Source organism: Peromyscus eremicus, chromosome 16_21 (assembly GCF_949786415.1).
Source record: "Peromyscus eremicus chromosome 16_21, PerEre_H2_v1, whole genome shotgun sequence".
Lineage (NCBI taxonomy): Eukaryota > Metazoa > Chordata > Mammalia > Rodentia > Cricetidae > Peromyscus > Peromyscus eremicus.
In genome coordinates this window covers 53800392-53825331 of record NC_081432.1, presented here as the reverse complement: position 1 = coordinate 53825331, position 24940 = coordinate 53800392, and the positions used below count along the sequence as shown (strand labels likewise).

General features: G+C 35.3%; 2 protein-coding genes across 3 annotated transcripts; both read right to left on the bottom strand.

Annotated features, from left to right (window-relative positions):
* Positions 1-219: 219 nt before the first annotated feature.
* On the bottom strand, positions 220-9128 carry LOC131893706 (beta-defensin 133-like). 2 transcript variants are annotated; one of them, XM_059243813.1, is made up of 3 exons: positions 8932-9125; positions 5597-5763; positions 220-717 (listed from the first exon to the last, which is right to left on the bottom strand). In XM_059243813.1, exons 1-3 carry the CDS (start codon positions 8987-8989, stop codon positions 619-621), a joined length of 324 nt encoding a protein of 107 aa, XP_059099796.1. In that variant the 5' UTR covers positions 8990-9125; the 3' UTR covers positions 220-618. The 2 variants fall into 2 exon arrangements, with proteins under 2 accessions (XP_059099796.1, XP_059099797.1); XM_059243814.1 differs by lacking the exon at positions 220-717 and adding an exon at positions 4628-4865 and having other exon boundaries at positions 8932-9128.
* Positions 9129-18061: 8933 nt separating this feature from the next.
* Positions 18062-20405, bottom strand: Defb113 (defensin beta 113). Its single transcript, XM_059281429.1, has 3 exons — positions 20354-20405; positions 19157-19213; positions 18062-18249 (listed from the first exon to the last, which is right to left on the bottom strand). The coding sequence occupies exons 1-3, from the start codon at positions 20403-20405 to the stop codon at positions 18062-18064; spliced, it is 297 nt and encodes a 98-aa protein (XP_059137412.1).
* Between the last annotated feature and the right edge of the window lie 4535 nt (positions 20406-24940).

Below are 24940 nucleotides of genomic sequence, written 5' to 3'. Positions count from 1 at the left end.
TTTTTCACTGAGAAATATTTACGGAAGACACTTTTTATTCTAAAAAACATCTTAGTATGTAGGAAGAATGCATCCTCATCTTTATAAAACTTATAAAATGGAAGCACAGACAGTAGACACCTAAACAGACACCTTTCTCAACAGAGGCATTACCTAATAGGAAGGCGTTTTAGTTATGATTTCTAATGTTGGGATAAAACACCATGACAAAAAAGCAGCTTAGGGACCAGAGGGTTTATTCCATATTACACTTCCACATCAATGTCTGTTATAGAAGTAAGTCAGTGCAAGAATTCAGAGAGGGCAAGAACAGGAGCTGATACAGAGACCATAGAGGAATGTTGCTTACTGATTTTCTTTTCCTTTCTTGTTTATTCTGCTTTCCTATATACCCCAGGACCACCTGCCCAATAGCACCCTCCCCCCCAGCAAGCTGGGACTTCTCACATCAATCATTAATCAAGAAAATACTCCCACAAACTTATCTACAGGTTAATATAATGGGGTCATTTTCACAGATAAGATTCCCTCTTCTGAGATATGTCCAGGTAGAAGTCAAGTTGACCAACCAGCACAGCACAGGAAGAATCCATAAAACAGTTTCATCAGTGGTAGTTTCTAAGATGAGCTGAAATATGACTCAGATGAAGATAGCAATGTATTGTTCACAGGAAGGATTGTATTCCTGAAGGGACAGAAGCAAGTCAGAATATGTATCTGCGAAGGAAACAGAACAAATTTTAAGGATAGAATGTAAGGTGAAGTGTAAGCTGTATTTTTCCTGATTACAAAACACACACTATCCTGTCTGCAACAGAGAACTTAGTCATGGTTTCAAGTAATGCTTTAGAGCTTCACTGGTGTTCAATTAAGACTGAAACTGGCAGGGTACATAAAAAACTCTAGCCATCTGTGGCTGTGGGTCATCACAATCTGAAAAGTATTATACAAAAACATAACAAGAAATTATTTACCTCCCACTCTCTAAAGAGAATATCTACTTGCTTTTGTACTTCCCAGCTAACACTGAAAATGAAAACATAACCCAGTCACATAACACATCAGTTTCTTTTGGCATTATATCAGCATATGTGTTGCTCAGCAGTTGTAGAATGACTGTGGAATAAGACAGTTGCTGCCATGCCTCACATCTGGTCAACTACTTGCTTAGATCAGGACTGTACCTCTGGAGCTGGGATCACTGCAATATTATATATCAGATCCCCAGCTCTTCCTCCTACCCCATGTTGTGATTCCTGACTGATTTGTTTAGGTATTTGCTGTCATTTTGTTGCAGAGAAGAGGGAGCTACTTAGAGTTCCTTTCCATTTTCACATTAGATTAAAGGCTCCTGTCCTTGTTCCTTTATGATAATGGCTGTCAGACTTAACATTGAGTATAGAAGATGGACTAGAGGTCAGGGTATATTTCACATCACAATTCTGAGACCTGTAGCCCACCTTGTCCGAGAATGCTGTTTGATATTTCATAGTATTTTCTTCTACCTCTGTTTTGGACCTCATAAAAGTCCAACAGGAAGACATCCAAAATAAGATTCATCACAATTAATAATGTCTTCATATACAAAATAACTTCTTTCAAACAAGGGAATGGGGTTCAATGTCTTACCTTGTTCTCTGCCCTCAGTGGCTGTGGAATGAGGCCCTGGTTATACATCTTTATGAATCTTTTTATTTATCATTGTCCCCAGTTCTCAAGCTAATAATTTTTAAAGATGTTATTTAACACTATGTTAATTTTCCAACATTTCAATTTATCATCCTTATAAAATTGAACTGTGAAAAGCACAGAATGTTTATTTGCACATTTAATACATAAAGTATACATTCATTGTTTCTTTTTCTCTTGGCCAGAAGTAAGTCTCTTATTATTTTGATGCTCAGTTGCAGTTTCATATTCTATAAGTGAAAGGTGGCATGTGATTTAATGGATACTAGGAGAAAAAAAGCAAAAGGTTAATTCAGAGTTTGAATTCCTACTCTCTAGAATTAATTATAAATTAAGAATTGTCTAATCAACATTTATGTTTAAGAGGTACACTGAATGCTAGTGGCTCTTTCTCTCTCTAGCCATTTAACATAATTTTCAGTGGTTTGGTCCTTTGATAATCTCTGAAAATAGTTTCTGATTTTCAGGATTCTTGTTTTTAACAGGAAGTCAGATGTTGCCTAGATAGCTTAGAGAAACTTGTGAGAAGAAGATTCTGCTTATGATTCCTGGTAGCAGAGCAAAGGTCCAGAGGTTAAATTTTCTCAGAGAAAGACAGGCCACACATCATGAAAACAGACAATAAACAGCAACCTCAAAGCCTCTGAAAGGACTCCAGACAGAGGGAAAGGAAAACCGCAGTGACCAGCTCAGCTACCTGTATTTTCTGCCCCATTCTGCAAAGCTTGCCCACCCTACCAGTCTACAATGCTTGAGCTTCTCTATATAACTTCAATTACATTCAACCACCAAACCCATCCAATTATACTCATCCAAGAGTTCCTTCCTGGGATCCCCCAACTTTTTGGGGTGTGTGTGTGGCTTCCCTGTTTCCCTAGATGTAGTTGGGTAGAGAAAAACAAATACTGAGTTGTACTTAATTTTGTATATGTGTGTAATCATACGTGTGTGTTTGTGGATGTACGTGTATGCTGGTATGCTGTATGTACACATGTGAATACATATTTGTGAAGGTCAGAGGGTCAACCTCAGGTGTTTCACCTCAGGAACTAACCACCTTTTTGCCTATCTCCCTCTCTCCCTACCCCTCTCTCCTTCTGTACTTCTTTCTTTCTTTTTGACAGTTTCTCAATGGCCTGGAACTTGCCAAGGAAGACAAAGCAGCTTAGAATCAAGCCCTAGGTACCTGTCTCTACTTTCCAACACTGAGTTTCCAAGCCCATGCTACCGCAATGTTTATTTTACACGGCTTCTGGAGATTGAACTCAGGTCCCCCTGCTTGCAAAGCAAACACTTCAACAACTGAGCTATGCCACCTGTCATAGATTTTACTTGTTAAGCCATATTTGATACCGTAACCCCCTAAAGCAATATGAAAACAAATCCATTATGTATATACTCCTTTTTTCTTTGCCTATTCCTACATTGTTGGGCACCAAATTGTTTCCATACTTATACTCTTTTGCATATTATTGCAATAAATATAGATGTAGAGTACTTTTATAATATGAAGCTTAAAGTCCTTTCAGTAAATATCCAATAATGGTATAGTGGGGTCACATGAAAGACTTATCACTAGTGTTTTTGAAAATCTTCATCTTGAATTCCAGCATGAATAGTCTAGTATTCCTACCAGCACTTCTTGTTTTCCTGAGGACTGAGATTCTGACTGAGATAAGATAAAATCTTAGCATAGTTTTGTTTTGCCTTTCTCTGAAGGCTGGTAATCATGAGCATCCACCACACTATGTTTATTGGCCGTTTGTATTTCATCTTTCAAGATTTGTTTTTCATTTCATTAGTCCATTTATTGATTGGAGCTGATGGTGGGTGAGGGAGCAAGAGAAGGAAAGGGACAGGGTGAGGGAGAGTATGGTAAACAGATAAACATACAATGTTTGCATATCTGAAAAAAAAATTTAAATTTTAATTAATTTAATTAAAATATTTGTTTTCGGTTTTAAAATGCAGTTATCTAATAATTTAATAACTTTGCATATTGAGCATATGGCACTGTCAATGAATATTATTCTATCTTCTTTAAGTTTATAACTGTTATCTGTGGTTGATTGAGTTTTCCAGTGAAATATAGAATTTTTCTTTTCCTTTCTTTTCCATTTTCAAGGCAGTAATTGGCATTGAATGCTTATCCAGAGAGAATCTTTAAAAAATTCTGAATCTTGGATAAGTCTCAATACCTTCTTATCTATGAGTCAAATTTATAGAAACTTGAGGTTTCTACAGGAGGCAAAAATCAGGCAGCCAAATAACCAAATTTCAATTAAAGATATCACATGACTAAAGGGATATGGTTCCCTTCTACGTCACATTTGCCACAGCAGAGGTCCTGTTCTTTGACAGGTTCTGAAGGACTAAGCAGCTGATTTTTAATCAGACATTAATAATAACCACCATGTCAGTATGTTTCTATCTCCGTAACAAGGTGGGTGACCCCTCTTTCCTTGAGAGCCTCTCTTAGGTTGGCTGAGGTTTGTTGCTCTTTTATTTTTTTCTACCGTTACCTCACAATACTGTACTTTAGTTCTGAACTCGGAGTTAGACTACAATGAATTTGGTAACTAGTTGAGTAAGACTTTTATTAGAACTTGGTGGAATGTAAATATTTTAAATTGCATACAAGTGAGGTACTATTTTACTCTCATACCTGCCTAGTTACTGTGGTATAGAAGAGATGGTGCGGTGAGCACATTCGGGATTTATGAGATCATCAATGCTGATGTTAAGAAATTTATAATCAATTAGAACTAGTTGGTGGGTGCAAGTACACAGAAAGCTTGTGCTTATTATTAAACATCCCCAGCTGACTCTTCAGACTCACCTTGTCTGTTCTTTAGTTCCTCTGATGTTCATATTTATATTGGTTCTTTCTCCAGCTCTGTGGAAAAGTTCCAAAGAATAGACATATTCAAACATAGGTTTATTTTGTTCACTGGAGCAGGAGCATAAACCGTAGTTCAGTCTGTTTACTTAGCTTAAGGACTCCACGTTCGCTGTAAACATTACTTACCAAATTGGGTTAATTTAATAAGCATTTAGATGTTGTTTGATTTCAAAATTAGATCTAATCTTTTGTATTCAGTGTTCATGTACTTGGTTCTATTTTTTGTTATTTTGTTACATTAACTCAGACAATTTTGCGTCCGTCCAAAGTATATCTGTAATACCAAGTGTTAACACTCATCTTAATACAGACAAGGAACATGGTAAGATTGTTAATAAAACATCTAGTATTTTAGTTAGTTAGTGATTTCCACATTGATCACATTAGAACTTTTATCTCCTGTCCTTCTGGCCTTAGCAATAATACCCATAAAAGTCATACCACTTGTTACTTGTTTCTATCAGTATACACCTGTGCCTAACTCTATCGGTATACACCTGTGCCTAACTTTTAGGAATGTTTTCTTTTGAAAGTTCTCTGCTCAAGAATTGGGCATATGCAAAAAAAAAAAAAAAGAAAAGAAAAGAAAAGAAAAAGAAAAAAAAGGCCTACACTGAGTTTAAACCTTCCTGCTTATAATGAATCTGCTCCCTTAATCTCCAAAGTGCTGAAATGTGTGTTTGTCTCTTCTCTTCAGTCTGTTTTAGTACCTCCTTAACATGGAGATAGATTCTTATTCATTTTAACAGTTTTTGAATTAAAGGGTGCTGAAAATCATAATTTCTTCCGACATTACTCATCCTTCTACCATTTAGGAAAAACAAGGTATCTAAAATGATCAAATGTTTCCATGGATCTGCCCTGTACCTTGGGAATCTCTCACTATTGTCAGACTCTCAGCAACGAGAATATTCTCCAACAACACCATTTAATGAAAGGAACAACATGGACTGTGTGGGAGGGCCTGGTAACCCAGTTTTGTTTATTACTAATCTTTATACTCACTGTGCTTTGATCTTCAGGATAGAGGGCTTTCATTTCAGGTGCAAACATGCAACAATTAGCATTCAGTTTTGTGCAGAATCCAGCTTTCCTTTCAACACTTTTGCACACGTGTCTGCATTTGCCTCTCTTGAAAAAGCAAAAGTAGGTGTCTTTCATATCAGCTTTTACTGTGAAGAGAACAAGACATCAAAGGAATCACTACATCATTTTACATACTCTATAGACCTAAATTTGGGATAAATCAATTGTTGATGTGAAAATAAATATATAACATCTTTTTATTGTGGTAGGGGTTTCAGAATTCATTTTTCCCTATTATACTTAGGATAATAGCTTTGTGTTTTTTGTTTGTTTGTTTCATTGTCAGATTTCTCTCCAATTATTACTGATAGATTGAACCCACTAGGTGCTCATACTTACATTAAAATGTTCTGTTACACATTGTAAGATGCAGAGTGGCTTTGAGATGTACACCAACAATTTCTCTGTCATTCTATTTATTTGCTTTGTTAAATCAGCTTTACTGAAGTATATTGACACACAAAGATATGTCTATATCATATATACAATTAAAAGAATAATTGAGGCTCATGCAAACATTCATGGTACCAGCATCTAAAACTGTATGTATGTGTGTACATACAATGTCTTCAAATATTTCCTCCCAATTTCAAATAAACCAAAACATATAAATACCTTTGTCTTTCAGATACAAAGTAGGAAAATTAGTTAATAGTGATTATCTTACTGTACAACCTGAAAATCATTAGAATTACTTTTATGGAAACAAAAATAACCAGCAGGTTTTGAGGTAAGATGGGTTCTTTGAACATGTACAAAGATCCAAGTACCAGCTGGGTTGCAAGGAGTACAAGTATTGTCATGCAAGATTACCCTTATGGACATCATAAATAAAAAGAAAAAAAAGAAATTCAATTGCTCAGTATTTCTTTAGTCTCTACCTTCAGAGTTTTCTATAAAGTACTCAAATCTGCAGGATCACAACTTATAACAACTGATAAACTCATCTACCTTATGAGAACGAGGCTTCTATTTCATCAGGTTGGGATTTGTTTCTGTTTTTAAGATAGTCTCATAGTGCAGTAAACTCTCAAAGTAAAATCAAGAAAAGTAACGGGAAATTGTCAGACATCAACTAAGAAGGTATGTTAACAGTTTTCATCCCCTTTCAATTGGGATAATTCATAGCATCTAAGCAAGGTGGAAATGATGGTACTGATAACTCAATATATTCATGTTTTCTGTTTTCAGTGAACTTAGATTAGCAATACTATCTCTGTTACTTTGGGAAGGAAGAGGTTTTGGAAAATAAAGTTACTGGGGATGGAAACCAGGGCCTTGTACATGTTAGAAAAAAGTTTACTACTGAGCTACATCACCAGTCCAATAAGAAATTTTTATCATATATCTTAAGCCACATGATACCATTGCTCTACTGCATAAATTAATGATGGTTCCTTATTTATATTATAATGAGAGATGCTATTTATTGCCTTTGATGCCAGGAGGAAAGACATTATTTTGCTAGTTTAAAAAAATGCATCCTCAAATTACACTGTCCTACATGAGGGTGTGAAGAATGTATTTTGACTTATTTGGAATTTACAAATAACAAGATGACAGCTGTCAAGCATCAGTATGAGAAAAAGAATAGCATTATTTAAGTGGGAATTATAAATTAGCATTCTTCCACCAGTAACAAAAATAACAAATAGCTTCTCTCTAGATAACAGCTACTGTTCCATATTAAAATTCATTTTCATGCAACAAGAAGGAATTGCAAATTCTTCAACTTCTAGATAAAACTCTCCACACATATACACTATGTCTCTCAGGGTTTTAAAAGTACTGAAAATGTCAGGAAGAACTTTACATATTTTTTCCAAAGTACTGACATAAGAGACACATGTAAATCATGATAGTAAAACTGGAGTTAATATTTTATTATACAAACTCGGCTGTGCTAAATGCCAGCATGCTTTCTGCTTTCTGAAACTGTTTGGCTATGATTTCTGAAGAAAACAAGGAAGGGGATGTGGAAGGGATTGAAGGGAGAAAAAGGAAAGGAGAAAATAATGTAATTTAAAAATTTAAAATATATTTAAAATATTTTGGTAGTTTACCTTAAATTTCAGATAATGTAATACATTCATAATTTTCATAATTATCATTTAATATCTTTAATTTGCATTATAAAATATTCAAATTATCTGAACTATTTTTGTTGGGTTTTGTTGTTGTTACATTGAGGGTTTTTTTTTTTTTTTGCTATCATGCCCATACTGATATTGACCTGTGCTCAAATGATCTTTCTGTCTCATACTGTTTAAGAAGTTAGAACTGTATGTGTATCCCACTTCATCTGACTTCGGACCTCATTACCCTTTTGTGAAAAATAATTATGTGGGGATTTTTAATCTACTCAAACTGGACTTATTGATAGAATTCTTGATTTTTTGTGCTCCTATAGAATGGACTTGAACATCAAAATCAAACAGTTCAAAGACTCCTTGTGTGTTTGCTAAGATAACTTCCTTATTTTTAAAGCTGATTGGAAGTAATTGCAGTATTTTTGAATAAACAAGAAAAATATCTGCCCTGTCTTAAGTAGTTTGAAATGTGTCAAGACAATCTTTTCCCTGCCCTCAATCAAAATGCTTCCCTTGGGCTTCTAATCCAAAATCAGAGTAACGAGTTCAATGGGATAGAAAGAAAGGATACAGTTCAAGCAAGTGAAACCCACGATGGTAAATTTCACTTTTATTTCTCTGGCGATAGACATCACAGAAGATGCCCTTTCTATAAGATAAGATGTTATCTGCTTTCAAGAATTTTCAATGTAGTTTAAAAGTAATTACAATACCAGTTTTAAATTCCTTACAACTTATCCTCACTTAATACTTGAGAAGTATTGTATATTCATATATCATTAATCTTTATGAAAATAATATATAGATACAATTAATATACTTAATTTATAAATGAATTAAATAAACAAATGGGTTTAAATGATAGCTATAAGACTAATATATGACAGAAATCAAATCTGAATTTAGATATCAGTAACTTCCAAGATTATGCTCATTTTGTTAATGTTAACTGATTTTCTCATGATCATTTAACTAAAAACTAAAGTTTTAGTTTCACACAGTGATGTGACTCACTGGTAGCAAGGCCACAAGTCCTGTATTCATGATACACTCTGGGACTTTACCTAACTACTGCCTTAGCTACTGAATCCCTTCCGTGTCCCCAGTTGTTACTTAACAAGATTTCCTCCCCTGAAGCCTTTGTCTTTTCGAATGGCACTTTACCTGTACACAGCAGGTCCAGAAAGCAAAACAAAATCAAGAGAAGAGCAGGCAGCTTCATGATGAAGAGTCAGTTACAGCAGAAGGGCTGGTGTCTTTAAATAAGAGAAAGATGGACAGTTTTGCTGTCTCTGTCTCTTCCTGCAGTGAAATGGATTTGGTCATTCATGTTTATCAAGTTAGCCTCTGTTTACTGGTGCCTGGGGCAAAAGGGCTAGACATTCCTTCTCTTTCATCTAGGGAACATAAAAGTACTGTTACTGTCAGCTGATGATTTTATTTTTAAGTAAGTATTTTTCCAAGAAAGGCCAATGTCATTGAGAATATTCCACAGGATGTCTGGGGGATGTATGCATAACTTAATCTTGGCTTTTCCTCTGCTTTTTAAACACCAGTACATGGTATAAATCAACTGCAAAGTTTACAGAACCAAAGAATCTTTACAATTTTGCATCCTAATTTACTAGTCACTAGACTGTACCCTGTCCTTGTACATGTGTTTTTTACTGAAAATCTTCATGATGGTGGGTGAAATAAATCATTCTTTACTGTCTGTTTGTACCATACACAATGTAGATTTTAGAGACAGTGAAATTCATGAGAACTACACAATGAGAGAGAACTACTCTCTCCCCACAGAGTTAGTCAAAAATATATGTAATATATGTATAAGACATTAAGTACTAATACTGACAATAAGTTGTATTTCATGTTAATAAGAAAGTTAATTACACAAACACTCCTACAATATGCTGTTATTAATTATTTTATGTGAAAGGAGTGCCAGCCACAGATCAAACTTCCCTTCTCCTTTGTTTTGTTTTAGCTACAAATGTTTAAAGATTGGGAAATAATAGGAATGTTAGGAATGAATCTCTTAGTCTTTTAAAAAGAAGTTAAAATTAATTTGATGACTAATTCATAGGCATCAGTGTCTGCACTCTGTGAGGATAATGAAAGCTCTAATAAAAATTTAAAATGCCATGAACCCAATTATGTTTAATTGCTAAACCCTGCAACCTCAAATGTTGGAAGATTATTCAATAGTTGTTTGATTGGCAACAAATTTCTAGAGCCAGTTTCTTGAATGGATTTGTAAAAGCAGGGTGGGGTTGGGTGGGATAAGGTATTCTGAACTATCTTGTTCTGTGATTGCCTTAAAGTGGGCTCAAAACCTCGATAATTACTCAAGCCAAGGGGAGTAGATTCTGATTAAAAGTGGTCACGAGTCCTAAGAGTGTTATTAAAGTTTGGTGCTTATTCAGGCCCAATGCATATTCTAATTCCCAGCGCAGCAGTTATTACCAAGACTGCCCACATCTCTGCAGGCATTCAGAAACAAATACAGGAAGAAATAAGCCTGGAGATTTTAAAAGCTCCTTTCCTCCTGGCCACATGCTTCAGACTATTTTCTCAGAACTAGTCTCAAGCACTTTGGGAAAGTACTGAAATTCTGTTCTATGTGGTAAAAATCATCCTGATTAACTAATTAATTTATCTAGGCTTCACCATTATTACTAAAGAACAAGGGTAACTTCTTAAAATGTTGTCATTTAAATATTTTGTTGTCCATTAGACATTGTTATATGTCTAATGCTTGTATGTTTTATTTACTCCTTATAGCATCCTTGGAGAAGGTATTGTAATCACTTCTTGTTTATGGATGTTGAAACACATCTGTTAAGATACCAAGTAATGGGCTCTATCTGATATAGCCATTAAGTGGTCATAAAAAGTCTCATGCCAGAATCCCCTGTCCTACCTCCTGTGCACTGTGTAATAAGGGGTACAGTTAGAGGGCTGTAGCTATTTTAATAATAATTTTTAAATATTTGAAAATTTCATATAATGCATCATGATAACATTTGCCCTCCATTCCAGTTCCCCATCTCCTCCACAACCTATCTCTTCTCCCACATTTCATTTATTTCCTCCCAGAAAAGACTGTCTCACAGATGTCCTGCTCCTCTCTCGATCTTACATGCTGTCTACTCTCTCTTTGTTGATGTTCTCTGAGCCGTAATTGTAGAGATTACTGCAGTAGTATTACCTGGAGACAGGTACCTCACAGTCAGTTGGTCTCTGCACTTTGGCCAGTTTGGCTCTCTGTTATGATATCTTGTCTTTTGCCAAAGAAGTTTCTTTGATGAGAAGGAGGAGCTACAGTTATGTATTGTTATAATTATAAATATTTGGAACACAGTTGGAACTTACACCACCTTAGGAAAGTGGCAAGAGCGGGTTCTCCTCTGGGTTCCATGGCCTCTCTAGCCACGTGTTCTGTTTCCATAGATTTTCCAGGACATTGATCAGAAGCTGAAAGTCACCTCTGTAGTTCCTGTTCAAATTCCTAAATTTTCATTTCCAGGATTCCCTCAGTTTCTGTTTTCTTTATTGCTCTATTTCCATTTTCAGGTTCTGAATAGTTTTATTCCTTTCCTTCAACTCTTCATGTTTTCTCTAAATGTATAAATCCATTTCCTCCAATTGTTTATGTTTTCCTGGGTTTCTTGAAGGGATTTACTCATTTCTTCTTTAAGGATCTCTATTATCTTTATATAGTTGGCTTTAAGGCCTTTTTCTTGTGCTTCTGCTATGTTGAAATATTCAGGACCTGCGATGGTAGGATAGCTAAACTCTAGTGGAGACATATTGCCCTGGCTTTTATTCATTGTGTTTTTATGTTGAAATGTAGGCATCTGGATTTGAGATGATTACAGGTCTAAGGGGATGGTTTCTTGATTTTTCTTTGTTGGGTGGGTGTTTTGTTCCTTGGTTTCTGTTACCTCTCTGGAGTTTTGGAGAGTGCCATGGCTGTGTTACCTATTTTCCCGGCCTGCTCAGCTGGTGCTTTCCCAGTGAATGCCAGTTGATGTTGGAGCTGGGATACTGGCATGAGTTGGAGGAAGGCAGGTTTAGGGAGCAGATCTTTATGATCAATTAGCGATGGAGCCAGAGAAAAACGGAGACAACAGCAGGCTTCCTGCTGCAGAGCTGGGGCTGAGACAGGGGGATTGGATCTCAGGAGCAGTAGGAGAGGTGTGGGTCAGCCTGCAGCCTACTTGTTGCCCTGGGAGAGTAGCCCTTGAGCTAGCGGGGCCATTTTAATTTTTTTTTTTTCATTTTTCGAGACAGGGTTTCTCTGTGTAGCTTTGTGCCTTTCCTGGATCTCGCTCTATAGACCAGGCTGGCCTCGAATTCACAGAGATCCGCCTGGCTCTGCCTCCCGAGTGCTGGGATTAAAGGCGTGCGCCACCACCGCCCAGCGGGCATTTTAATTTTTAAGTTATACATTTTGTTATATTTTTAAAGCTATATATTTCCTTTCTTTAACCTACCTGGTCATCTTCAGGGCAGTTTCTCCTACAGTGACCTCTATGTTGTGAACAGCAATCAGAACTCAGCAGTGTGTACATGGCTACATTAAAAGAAGTGGCTGGACTACTGATGTCTTATTTAAACATACAGTGAAAATTAACTTACTATCTAGTGGCTTTCCAAAAGGCATGGTCAGGCACTTTTAATTGTGGTGAAGCCATCCATTACCCCCTCTCACCATTCTGTATCCTGACCTATATTAACCCTTTAACTTCCAGCATTTTCCCTTCTTCTTTCCGCAGATGTGGTCCTCGTCCCCAACTTCTGAACCTGTAGGATGACACACCTTGGCTATCCTTCCTGTCTTTAACTTCTGTGTTCTAATGAAACAAACTTGTGTCTGGAGGTACATGTTACTCAAATTTTTCCAACACATTTGATCCCTGACTGTCCAAATTCCCAGTCCTGAATAGCAGCTTTAGTCATGATGCTGTATTGGTGCATACTTTTGTCTTAAGAAGTCAGAGCAAAACAAAATAATTCTGAAGCAGTAATTAGATTGGAAGTAAGCAGGTTTGAGTAACTGGCACAGTGTTCGTTCAGAGTTAATGCAGCCTTAGTATTTTCCAGAAAACTGTTTCTAGTGTCTGTATTTTTTAAACCAACTATTAAAATAATATTGAAGAAAATACTTGTGTTGTCTAATTTGTACAGTGAACTTGAAATCCAGTACTAATAACAAAATGTTAGTGAACTTGACTATGGGCCTAGGTTATTTAACTTAAATTCAGCTTTCATTTAGACCTACTTCTTTTTTTATTGAAAATAGATTTTTTTCCTTGCATAATATATCCTGATTATGGTTTCTCTTCCTCCTACTCCTTCCAGTCCCCCAACCCCCTTCTCTCCCAGCTGGATCCAGTCTTTCTGCTTCTGCCTCCTGTTTTATTTTATTTTTGGTTTTTTTGAGACATGGTTTCTCTGTGTTGCTTTGGAGCCTGTCCTGGAACTCACTCTGTAAACCAGGCTAGCCTTGAACTTATTGCTATCCACCTGTTTCTGCCTCCTGAGTGCTTGGATTAAAGACGCCCATTTCTTAAAGGATTAAATAATGTAAGGATTGTGTCTTTTGTGAACAATCAAACTTTGAGATAGAAAAAAGAGGATGAACCAATAATAATACCTAGCTTGCACTGTACACCTGTATTTCTTCCTTTTTTGTTTGGTTTTTGATTCTAATAAGCTTATGATGTTATTTAGGCAATCAGTAAGCACCCAAATATTGACTTATAAGAATTGAAATTCTAATGTGAGCCGAAGTTGGGAAAAGCTTAAGCTATATAAGTTTAGGTGCTCCAAAAATCCAAATTGAAGGAAACCTGGTAAGCATGTGTTAGGACTTCAGCTACAGACACACTTCTGTGTAAATCTTCAGCTTATTCCATCATATACATAACTAAGGTCTGTAAAGGACAATGATTTAGTCCTGTTTGAGGAGTTATTTCAGAGGCACGAATCATATTCCACTAGTCTACATGCACTCTTTTTCACAAGCTTCTTAAAACAACCTCAACACACCATCTCAATGCAGAAAATCATACACACTGAGAGGCAGATATCAACATGCAGTTCAGCATCAAGATAATGTCTCCTCCATTGACATTTACATCCCAAGCCTACTGGAACTCAGCAAAGTCTATGTGGCTACAGTAAAGAAGTGTATCTAAAATTACTGATCACTAGGTCAAGCATGTATCTTTTTTATTGCAGAAAGTTCTATAAGTTGATGTTATCAAGTTAAGAAAATATAACAGATATGAATACATTAAATGTTTCATGATAGATATGTAAAATTAAGATTCATTTTTTGTTAACATATCATTAAAATTCATGCTGTATTTTTTCCCAGCTGGATTTAGCTTTTCCAGAGCTCCCTAATATTCCCTTGTAATTGTCTTCTGTAACTTGAAAAATTACTTGATAATTTAGTTACCTTTCAGCAACCAGATTATATAAAATGTTTTAATATTTTAAAACTATGAAAAATGTTCATCATCATCTTTCGATTTATATGTAAAACCATAGCATAGCTTTGTGGGGTTTTTTATGTGTATAAGTGTGTGGTGTGTATACATACATGGTTGTATGTGTGTGCACATGCCTGTGTAGCCTAAGGTTAGCAGTGGGTGTACTCAATGGATCCCCACCTCATATACTAGATGGTCTCTTGATGAACCAGAGCTCTCAATTTTGGCTCCTCTACCTAGACAGATGTTTTCTGTGATTCCTGTCTCAGCTTGCCATGTGTTGGATTTGTAGGTGGGCTACATGCCCATCCCACGTTCTGTGTTCTGTGCAGAGAACTCTGGCTTCACTCTTTGCATATGGCAAGTGTTTTTCCTGTGGAGCCATGTCCTCGGGTCCACAAAGCTTTCACAGAGAGGAGACTGGGTTGTAAGTTGGCCAGTGATTTACAAAATTTTTATGACAAAATGTTCTTTATTGCAGTTATAATTTTTGTCTTCAATTATAAATCTTGAGAATATGTTTTTAATTAAATTATACAATTGGTCAATTATGTTACTGGAATAATTAAAGACAATGAATTTCTTTTACATTTGGTGGATAATGGTTTTGTTTTTCTTTTTTTGTCACAAATTGTCTTGCTTTCTTTTTTAATTTGTAGGGGTAAATCTTAAATATGATCAATTTCTTACATAAATATATATTCATTTGCAAAACATAAAATTAATTTAGAAATTCATATATCCGTACAAATATTATTTTGCAGGTGATATTTTACCTCTAGAGTAAGTCAATATTATGTAAAATCTTACCACTATATTCCATTTATTATATTTTCATATACATTAACTGCAATTGCCAGACATGTTCCTAATATAATTATTTCTTATTTATTTAATAATTGTGTCTCACTACTTAGTGAAAACTCAATGTCTTGAAATGGCTTCCATTATATCTTCCGTACTTCTTTTTTTTTTTTAAAGATTTATTTATTTATTTATTTATTATGTATACAGTGTTCTGTCTGCATGTGTCCTTGCAGGCCAGAAGAGGGCACCAGATCTCATTACAGGTGGTTGTGAGCCACCATGTGGTTGCTGGGAATTGAACTCAGGACCTCTGGAAGAACAGCTAGTGCTCTTAACCACTGAGCCATCTCTCCAGCCTCGTACTTCTTTTTATTCTAAACTCTCAGAGGCTCTAGCCTTCCTTTTCATTTTTATATGATTGATGTACCTATAGGTGATAAGTACCTTTTCTGCTGCCTCCATTCCCTTTGTTTTTGTTCTCACTGTTGGGGATTGAACCCAGGGCCTCCCATATATTAATCAGCCTCTATCTTTGAATAACATGCCATAACATCTCTATCCTGATCCATCTCTATTGTCAGAGTAATAGTTTTGATTTATAGATGAAAAGACTTCCAGAATGTCTGTCTATATACATTCTAGAGAGCTTTGTTTTGTTTAAAACCCATTTTTCCCATTGAAGTATCACTGTTTCCTTTATTTTTGTTTGTGTGTATGTACTAATTCTGCTGTTTTACATGTTCTTCAAATCCTTGATGCTGAGATGAAGAATAGAATGTATTAGTATGGGAATTCCTTGTTTTCCTTCATAAGTCAGTCTTTCATGGAAATCTCCAGTTTGGTCTGTAAATTAGGTAGAATGGGTTTCTTTTCAGTGACAAGAATCCTTAGGACTCTATATATTTATTAATTACTCTTAACAATGTAGTTGTCATATAGTAAGATCTGTTTTAATGAGTATATAAATTAATAAATGTAGTTATTTCATTATTTTGATTTATTTCATAAATAATGTTTTAATACTTCATTTCTTAGTTATTTACTACTGGTTTAATAGAAATATAATTGAATTTTATATAATATGAATCTTTTATTACAATTTTCATGATTCACCCTTACATGAAATGTCTTTTTAAATTCTATAGAATGTATTACTATGAGTGGACATAGTATATACAAATGTGTGAGACTGTACACACACAAAAAAAGGCAAAACAAATTTTAATTGCCCTACTAATGTTTGTTTTTTATTTAATTTATCATTAATCATTGCTGTTTTCTTTCTTTAGAAAAGGAAGTAAAAAACATTATTGAAATGCATATTTTGCCAAATGGGGTTTAGTTTACATTTCTAAATTCTTTGTTTTTGTTGCTATTATTGTGTTTTTTTTTGTGTGATTGGTTTTTTTGGTTTGTTTTTTCAAGACAGGTTTCCTTCTGTGTAGCCTTGGCTGTCCTGAAACTCACTACATCTATACCACGCTGACTTCAAATTCAAACAGATCTGCCTGCCACTGTCTCCCAAGTGCTGGGATTAAAGATGTGCACCACCATTGCCTGGCCCCTTCTAGATTCTTAAAATAGAAGCTTAAATTATTGATTATATAAATGTATTGTCTAGTAATTTTTTTACTGAAAGTAGATATTTTTCCTACGAAATATTCTGATTATGGTTTCCCCTCCTCCAACTTCTCTCAGATCCTCCATACCTCTCCAATCACCCAACCCACCCAACTCACACCTCTGTGCTCTCTTTCACTAGAAAACAGATGTCTTAAGTTAATAATAATAATAATAATAATAATAATATAAAAGATAAAATAAAAACAAATAAATCTGAATAGAACAAAGAAAGGAACAGAAAAAAAGAGACAGAGAAAAAGAACAAGAAATGTATACACACAGAGACATACACATTCGTAAGACACACACAGAAATCCCATAAAGACACAAAATTAGAAACCATCATATGAACAAAAGACTTGCAGGGTGTCCTCCATGTCTTCTGGCTTTCACTATGTTTCCACCTCCTCTTCTGCAGAGATCCTTGATCCCAAAGGGGAGGAAATTGATGGAAACATCCCATTTATGACTAAGGGTTTCAAGTTTTCACTCTCTGTTCTTTGGTTGTGGGTCTCTGTATTTGTTTTCATCTACGACAGAAGGAAGATTCTCTGTATCCTGTAATTTTTTTCAAAAATTGTGCTTTACAATTTTTAAGTCTGTCTGACTGTCTGTCTCTCTGTCTGTCTGTCTGTCTGTCTGTCTCTCTCTCTCTCTCTCTCTCTCTCTCTCTCTCTCTCTCTCCACCCACACACCCACACCCTTTTGTTAGGAGGGAGGAAAAGTTATTTATTGTGATATCCTATAGAGATATTTAAAACATATATTAAAATTCTTCCAATTTTCATAAAAAAAGACCTTCACAATCACAATTTTATCCATTTGATTGTTTTTCAGTTTATGAAGATAAAATTTCACACATTTCCTTTTAAGACGATATCTCTCAAATCACCTCTCTATGGATTTTTTTCCTGTGCCATTTTCTTATATCCAGGCACAATTAAGACCTAGGCATTTCCACTGTATCTCCTATCCTGTATTGTTCAGTTTCTCTTCTAACAGTTACCTTATCCATAGTGCCTTATTTTTTGATTGACTATGTGCAGTCTGATGCCTAAGAGTCATGAAATTATTAAATGGCAGCGTAAGCCCTGGTTGAGTGATACCTCCAACTGTGTGTGGGAGGCTTCTGAATAAAACAAGTAAGAAAGTGAGGGACAGTGGGAAATCTTCCAACTTCTGGATGAACCACTCTCATTCTTATGTTTCTTTCATATTTCCTTAACCCAACGTTGAAATCACTAGTCATCATAGTGCAATCTAAACGTCAGAAGTATCTCTCATGACATAAAGTAAAAATCCATTTTTATTAGTTATTAGTACAATGTCCATCATGTATTAGATTTACAAATCATAATTTAAGTTGTAGCCTTGGGACTAGTCAAGAATCTCACTATTGGCTTTTGGAATTCACACACCACATAGCGGGACTCAATGTCATAGTAATTGTAGACATACTCCCAAGCTTTACATTCAGACTTGCATGAACCGCAGACCAGATAACACTTATGTGTTCTTGCAATTTGTCTTGTTTTCATCTGAGGAGCTGGAGGAAAACATCAAAAACTATTAATCCACACTTATTCCAGACAGGCAGACAAACTGATGGATGGATACACTTATTTGTTGCATAGAATTTCACGTGTGTGTGTGTGTGTGTGTGTGTGTGTGTGTGTAATCAAACCTAAACAACATTAATGAAACCTTTTCTCTTCCAAGTTTATTTGTCCAACAATATTTTCCTTTGCTTTTAGCATTCCCCTTTTCAAGATATATTTCAAATATTTACTTTCAATATAACCTCTCGAAAGAGAAAAGATGATGAGAAAAAAATAATTTACTGGTCTGTGGTAGAAATAACCATCCCCTCTCCCCCCCCTCTTATTTTTGAGCTAGTGGCAAAAACTTAATTTGTCAGCTAATGAAATTACCTTCGAAAGAAAGAAACAGGATTCCTTCTGATAACAAATAGTCTCATCACACAATTTAACACAATCACCAGGTCTAATGCTGCATCTTTGGACAAACATTCATTTCTTAACTATTTATTCTTGCTTTTTTCAAACAATAAAATGAGTATCCACTGAACAGCTGAAGAGGAGTCTCAAAACAATATTTCCAACAAAATAAATAAATACAGAAAGAAAGAAAGAAATAGAGCAATAAATAAATAAAGCAATGAATGAATAAATAAACAAATAAAGCAGTACTTCCCTTCACATTCTTCCCATATTCCAAACATTACCTGAAAAACCACAAGACAGTGGAGATAACAATAAGGAAAATGCAAAATATCTTCATTGCTGATTTCATTCCTCAAGTGTAGTTAGGATAAAGCTCAAAGACCTTTTCTTTTGAAGAAAAGGAGGACCTTCTCAGCTGTTACAATTCTGATTAATTATGCCTTTCTGAACTGAGCAAAATTTGCAAAAGTATTGTGGAATAGTAAATACCTATAATATAGGACTTTTTGCTCTGTTGCCTCAATGAGCCAGACATAACTTCATTTTCTGTGGGACAAGAGAAAAAATGGATTTAAAGTACCCTTGGCAATTAGTTGAACATAAATGCTAAACTAAGTAAACTAGGCCCAGAAAAAAAAAGATGATAGTTCCTTCATATGTGGAAGATAGATTATACATACATACATGTATATATACATACATACATACATACATAATACAGGCATACATACATATGTCATGAGAGCAGAAGCATAAGCATTTAAGGACAGACATGAAAAGAGTGAAAGGGGTAGGATTGAACAAGAGTGTATTATTGAATGTAAACAAAGTACAAGGAGACACATACTTGATATTGTCATAATGAAATTCATTATTTTGTGCACTAAAAGCTTAGTAAAATGAAGGAAATAAAAAACAGAGAGTCTACCATTACATTTTTAGCCATATGCTTTCTTAAACATGCTTTACTCTGGACACTGACCTAAGCATGTATAACATATGTTTTTACTGTTTTGTAGTGCAGGGTTTGGACCAAAGATTCACACATGCTGGGCTAGTGCTTTATTCATTTTACTTGTGAGTGATGTCCCAGCTCTTGTTCTATGTGTTTGTACATATTAAGCAGATTAATCCTCGTGGTAATCCTAATCAATAGAAACTGCTTTCTAACTGAGCATATCGTTGCCTCCTAATGACTTATGTCCTCATTGGCAGAGTTAAGATGGACTCTCAGCTACTGTGCTAACTAGACATGTCTTCTCAACCTCCTCACCTCTGGCTTCCTCACATCTGAGGAGAACATTCCTGCATCTGTACACATGACCTGGTCCAGATATTGTTCCTGTAATTTAATTTTATATAAACAGGAAATATATCTTTATAAATATCTTAACACTGTTACTTAAAGTTGTCTTACTTGTTAAATAGACAACGTTGTGCTTTTTATGACATATAACTATTCCATCATGAAATAATGTAATTTATAGTAGAACACAGTGTGTTAAGAGTCTGAAGAACACTACATTTAGGGAAAGAATATCTTGCAATCTGATACTTTCATGTATGAACACATGAGCTGTACAATTAAAAGAAATGCTCACCAGGCTATTAGGATCCACTGAAAAATGGATTGGTAAGGCCAGTATTTTATACTTTGAATTATAGTGGAAAGTACCAAACAAATACCACTTGTCAAATCTGACATAATTGACACATGAACATTAGCAGTTTTGGTCATGCTTAGCTTGGTACTGAACTCCAAAATAATACATCCCTCAAATGACCAACTTATGTTCTAGCTCATTCTGTTGTTGAGTAAAAAAAAAAAAGTACAAATGAAACACAATTAAAAAGGTAAATATCACCATTAATTTAGTATTTAATTAAATAAAATATGACCTACCACAAAAGTTTGCTGCAGTGGAGCCCAAACCCATTTTATTGTCTACATTAAGCCACAAAGATCAATGTAGTGCATCAGATGGACCCTGTAAATTTCTGTGACTTTACCATATTTGATTGACAGTAGTAAGCATCACATAAATAAAGGAAGGTTTTGATAATACAGAATATTTACATAAAACCCAAATAAGAAAAAGTAATGTCTTACTGCCTCTGCTCAGAATCCTTCAGAGAAGGGTGGGAGAAATTGATGTTTTATTCTTCTGTCAACAAAAGCCTCATTTTGTGGCTTGTTTTAAAGAAAAATGGGAAAATTGGATTGAGAATGGGAAGGGGCATTGATTTATAAAGAAAAACCAAAGATATAGAGATTTTTTTTAAATAAAATAGAATACTGTCCTTAAGTACATGAACCCAAAGGAGAGATGGGTGAAGCATCATGCTTTTATACAATTCAATCAGAATTCTGAGAGTTGAGCTGGGCCTCCGAGCATGTGGCTGTAATCCCAGCAGTGGAGAGACTTAAGAAGAGTCTTGAGATCCAGGTCAGCCTGGGTTCTATAGTGAGACCTGTGTAGTTTGAGGTCAAAATATGAATGTTTCTACTTTCTTCTTATTCAGAAAAAAAAAAGCATAGGAGAGGAAAGTTTTTAGGAGAAGAGAGTATGATTGAGTTTCAGGAGACTGTTACAGAAAAACACTCACATAGGGAATTTTCTAGACCAAAGCACAGGTGTTGAAAACACAAGCAAAGAACACAATGCTGAGAAAAGAGATGGGCAGAACTGATGGCAATTGAAATGCTGTTCTGTTTAACCTCGATATTCCTACATTTCTAGTAAACCTTTGATTTGATGGACAGCCTCTGAATCTTAGTTTCTCATCCAGGAATAACAACCAAAGATAAGTATCAGGTCGCTTGGTATTTCAAAGACATGATGTTCTTTCTATTTTTTTTATTATAAAGGAATATTCATGCCTTCAATAACCACTCCCCAAGAGAAACATATTATTTCAACTAATATAATTCATTTAAAAGTAAATTAATCACTAAAAATACTGGGGAGATTACCTAAATTAGTGTACTCTGAACCTGTAGCATTTAGAATCAATTAGGATGATCTTTTAAAGAAAATGTACAGCCTACACATCATCGCTGCTTCGTCTAATTTCTTAACAGTTAGTCCAAACTTCCATCATAGAACAACTTCCACACTTCTAATCCCTATCATATTTAATCAATTACCACATACATAGTTAGCAATTTGTTTCTGTTAGGCATGAGCTCAGTTGCATAATATCTTCTGCTTAAGTCTCCTCACTTCTTTTAACTAGGGTTAGATGATGCTGAGAATTGAGAGAGATATTTCTCTTCTCCCCAGCCAACACAAATAACCATCTCAACATTGCAGAGGTGAAACCTACCCTATTGTTGGGGTAGCTTGCCATGTGCAGAAATCTTGTGTTATAGGTTTGCAGTTCTGCAGGATTTCTGCAAGGTATATTTCCTGTCTGAGCATTGGTTACTTAGATTTAAGAATAAAACTGCCATCTTTGTGTAGTCTAAATTACATAAGAAAATAAATAATTCTCTTAAACTATCTCCCTAGAAATTCCTCATTTACATTTGACTGCATCAGCAATGCCAGAAATCTTTATCCAGTGTTCTGTCAGAAATTCTACTCTTTGATATTTCCTTATTCTTTAGGAATCAGGGGAACTACAGATGAAGAAAAACTACATTTATATGCATATGCATGTATATTCAACATATTGTACTTACAGACTGAAACCAAGAGGGATATTAAAGAATTAAAATGACTGAAAGACCAAAAAATATTATCTAGAAATAACTGTCACCAGCTGTGACATCACCTCTGGAAATGTCCTTGAATAACATCATGCAAAAACCTAAATTTTCTTTAATCTCCTCACAATCAACAAGTATACATTACTGCCAAAGACCTCAGTTTGGTAAACAAAGACCCTGCTACAACTCATAGAACATCTGATCAGATAAACTTGACAGTTTCTTAAAATATTGGAATTGACATATATCTGTGAATATTTGTAAAGTCTAATGTGAAATTTAATGCATGTATACATTAGGTAGTGATTAATGCAGAGTAGTTAGTTAGTTGTAAGAGCCAAAATTAAAGTATAGGATATCAAAAACTATCCACTGTGTGTTCCCAGAAACTTGGTAGTAGTCTATAGAAGTGTAGAAATAGATTCATAAAGTATTTCTAAAGTGTATTTAATATAATTGCCTACTTATGTGCACCATTATGTTGCAACCCCTTTGTTAGACTCTGAAGAATGTATAACTTGTCCTTTTGTTGTTGTTGTTGTTGTTGTTGTTACTATAAAATGTTGTGTTTGTATTTAAGGCTTGCTTCCATTGGCTATGTGACCTTTTTGATACTGAGTTTTCTTCTCTAAAATCTAATAATTATAATATGATTCATTATTTTGCATACTCAATGAAATTATGCATAAATCTTGGAGTGGTTGCTTATAATTTAAAGAATTGCTGAGATCTGACTGTATGTTGACACAACTCTATGATAGGTTCCATGATAGAACAGTAAGATAGACAAAGCCTATAATAATCATTAAAGTAAATTATTTTGGAAATTACATGTTCTGCACAAAATACAACCAGTTATTAGGGAAGATAGTGATGTTTTCAGTGATAAAGGATAATCTCTATCATCCCTAAAGTGGGACAAAAAACAAACCATGTCCCATGGAGGGGGAACATGCTAAACATTCTTCTAAGCACTGTATGCCTGTAGTAAGCCAGTGAGATAATGCATATTGAGATATACATAGATAGGAAACATGGACAGATACTTAGAAGGAAATATTGGATGTTATAATAAGTGTTGTCCTAATTAGCTTTAATGATCAAAACAACTGAAAGGAACGCCTTAACTGAGAAATTACTTGATCAGATTGCCCTATGGTGGTGTCTATAGGGAACTGTTTCCATACTCATTGATAAAGGAGAGCTCAGCCCACTGTTGGCAGTCCCACTCCCTAGGCAGGTGATCCTGGTCTACATGAGAAAGTCAGCTAATTGCTCAGTGTGATGACACACTCCTCTAATACTAGCACTTGGGTGGGCAGAGGCAGGACATCTCCTTAAATTTGAAGCCTAGTCTACATAGGAAGCTCAGGCTAGCCAAAGCTACATAGTGTAACCCCTTCTTTTAAAAAGATCATGAAAGAAGAAAAGAAAAATGGAAAATCGGTTAAGAGTGAGACTGTGAGGAAGCCGAACAACAGTGTTCCTCCCTGGTTCTGCTTCAAGTTCCTGCATTGAATTCCCTCAATGATGGACTTGATTGGGAAGTTTAAGACACGAAACCCTTTCCTCCCCTGAGTTACTTTTGGTCACGGTGTTTGTCATAGAAACAACATGAAATGAGGACAAATGTAGCACGTGACAGCAGAGGATTTGGAGATCTCTGTAGCTTGCAGATGGAGGACTCTGGAATGGCATAGGAATAGGAAGGGTGATGACTATGTAGGTTCTTTCAGAATTCTGTGATTGAAAAGATGGTAGCTCCATGGGGAAGTGACTCTGAACTAACTCAGTGTGTTCTTCCTTGCATTTTCCTTTTCCTGTGACTTCTGCTGGTTTTTCACATTGCAAAGTTTCCCTTACTGCCCGAATCTGATCACAGTGGAGGAGAGCCAGTCTCTGATATGCTGATTCTTTGCCAGATGAGATATCGATAAGGATCTGATATGATATTGTCCACTTTCCAACAAGGCTTAGGTTAGATTCTTTCTGGTTTCTGGAGGAACAATGCCACGGGGAAGTTTAAAGCAGTATAAATTTCTTGTGTCTTCTGATACCCATTTAATTTAGAGAACATTCACATTCTCTAACCATGCGGCCTTTAAAACAGAAAAAAATAAAACTCTCAGGGTAGGTATTTTAGGTTAATTAAAAGATAAGTAAACTCATAATGGAAAACTGGTAACAAAAATGTGAGAGGAAAGATAGAGAGTGAGAAGCAAAGATACAGGGGAGAAAGAGGAAGAAGAAAACAATAGAATGTGAGGGTAGAAAGAGAAAAGGGAGAATTGCAGGTGGATGGATGCATCTCTTAGTTACTGAAGCAGTATTCTGTGGATGCTGGTGTGTATATGAATAACCTAAGTTATTAAAATGCAGATTCCAGTTCAGTAGTTTGAGATCAAAACTGAGGTTTTCTACTTTTGTACAAATTACGTGTAGATTAAATGCTGCAGGTATGCAAAGCAAATTTTGTGTACCTCTGGGCACATCATCTAAGCAGGTCCTTATTCTATCAGACCCCTATTTGTGGTCCTTATCAATATTGCCTTATAGAGATG